Raw genomic sequence first — 1,613 nt, forward strand, 5'->3', positions numbered from 1 at the left:
TAAACACGCTGTGAATAGCAATGAAGAGATCGTATCTCCCTTCCTGACGCCTTTCTGTATTGGGATTTCGTTGCTTTCTTTATCGAGGACTACGGTGGCTGTGGAGCCGCTATACATATCTTTCAGTATTTTTACATACGGCTCGTCTACACCCTGATTCCGCAATGCCTCCATGACTGCTGAGGTTTCGACTGAATCAAGCGCTTTCTCGTGATCAATGAAAGCTATATATAAAGGTTGGTTATATTTCGCACATTTTTCTATCACCTAATTAATAGTGTGAATATGGTCTATTGTTGAGTAGCCTTTACGGAATCGTGCCTGGTCTCTTGGTTGACGGAAGTCTAAGGTGTTCCTGATTCTATTTGCAATTACCTTAGTAAATACTTTGTAGGCAACGGACAGTAAGCTGATCGGTCTATAATTTTTCAAGTCTTTGAGTCCCCTTTCTTATGGATTAGTATTATGTTAGCGTGTGGTGAACACAATTATGCCGCGGATAAGCCGCGGTGCTGCCAGCGCGGAACAGAGTTGACCGCAGTCGACCGTAGCCAGCCGGCCGCCGAGAGAGGGCCGGCGCACAAAGAATAAAGATTAGTTGGCACCTAGACTCCAAGCCCCACGCTTCGTTCGTCTCTGCCTTCCTCGCGCGTGCCAATAATTGGTGACCCGGACATGATCGCCATGAACCAGCCAAGCAACGCCGACAGCCCCACGGTAGCCGTACTTGATATCAAGCTACCTCCGTTTTGGACTGGCGACCCGGAACTTTGGTTCGTGCAAGTTGAATCACAGTTTGCTGCACGCCGCATCACTGCTGACAGCACCAAATACCACCACGTTGTGGGCAGCCTCCCGCCTGCGACGGCCAGCGAGGTGCGGGACCTACTGCAAACACCACCCGTAGAAAATGCCTACCAGACGCTAAAAGAGACACTGATTCGCCGCGTCACACCTACAGAGCCGGAGCGTCTCCAACAGCTACTGCGGGAGGCCGAACTTGGCGACCGCCGACCCAGCCAGTTGCTACGCCACATGCAACAACTGGCCGGCGACGCGACAGCAAGCGACGGTCGTTTAGTGCGGGAACTGTTCCTGCAAAGGCTTCTCACAAGTGTACGGATAGGCCTCACGGCGTCGAGCGAGACAGACCTTGCCAAGATGGCCGAGCTCGCCGACAAACTCATGGCTGTCGCCGTGCCCACAGTCGCGTCGGTGCACGCAGACGCACCGTCCGCCAATTCCTTGCAAGAGATGGGAGAGGAAATTTCTCGCCTCGCAGACACCGTCGCAGCGCTGCACTCGAGCGGAAACCAGCGACCACGACAGAGTACCGCATCACAACCACAACAACGTAGGGTGTGCTGGTACCACCGCAAATTCGGCAACGCTGCACGGTAATGTGCGTCGCCGTGTGAAAATTCGGGAAACGCCCCGGGCCAGCACTGAGGGTGACCAGTGCTCCCGCCGTGCCGGACAGTCGCCCATCGGTTTTGTTCCTGACCGATCGCGAAAGAGGTGCTCGTTTCCTAGTCGACACAGGGGCGGAAGTTAGTGTCGTGCCGGCGTCGCCAGCCGACCGCAAACGACCGTGCGCAGCACCGTTGCAAGCT

At 54.6% G+C, this 1,613-nt stretch overlaps 1 protein-coding gene across 1 annotated transcript; it reads left to right on the forward strand.

Annotated features, from left to right (window-relative positions):
• The first annotated feature begins 675 nt into the window (after positions 1 to 675).
• Positions 676 to 1,401, forward strand: LOC142566624 (uncharacterized). The gene has a single exon (XM_075677459.1). The coding sequence runs from the start codon at positions 676 to 678 to the stop codon at positions 1,399 to 1,401; it is 726 nt and encodes a 241-aa protein (XP_075533574.1).
• Positions 1,402 to 1,613: the final 212 nt, after the last annotated feature.

The sequence above is a fragment of the Dermacentor variabilis genome, unplaced genomic scaffold (assembly GCF_050947875.1).
Source record: "Dermacentor variabilis isolate Ectoservices unplaced genomic scaffold, ASM5094787v1 scaffold_13, whole genome shotgun sequence".
NCBI classification, from domain to species: domain Eukaryota; kingdom Metazoa; phylum Arthropoda; class Arachnida; order Ixodida; family Ixodidae; genus Dermacentor; species Dermacentor variabilis.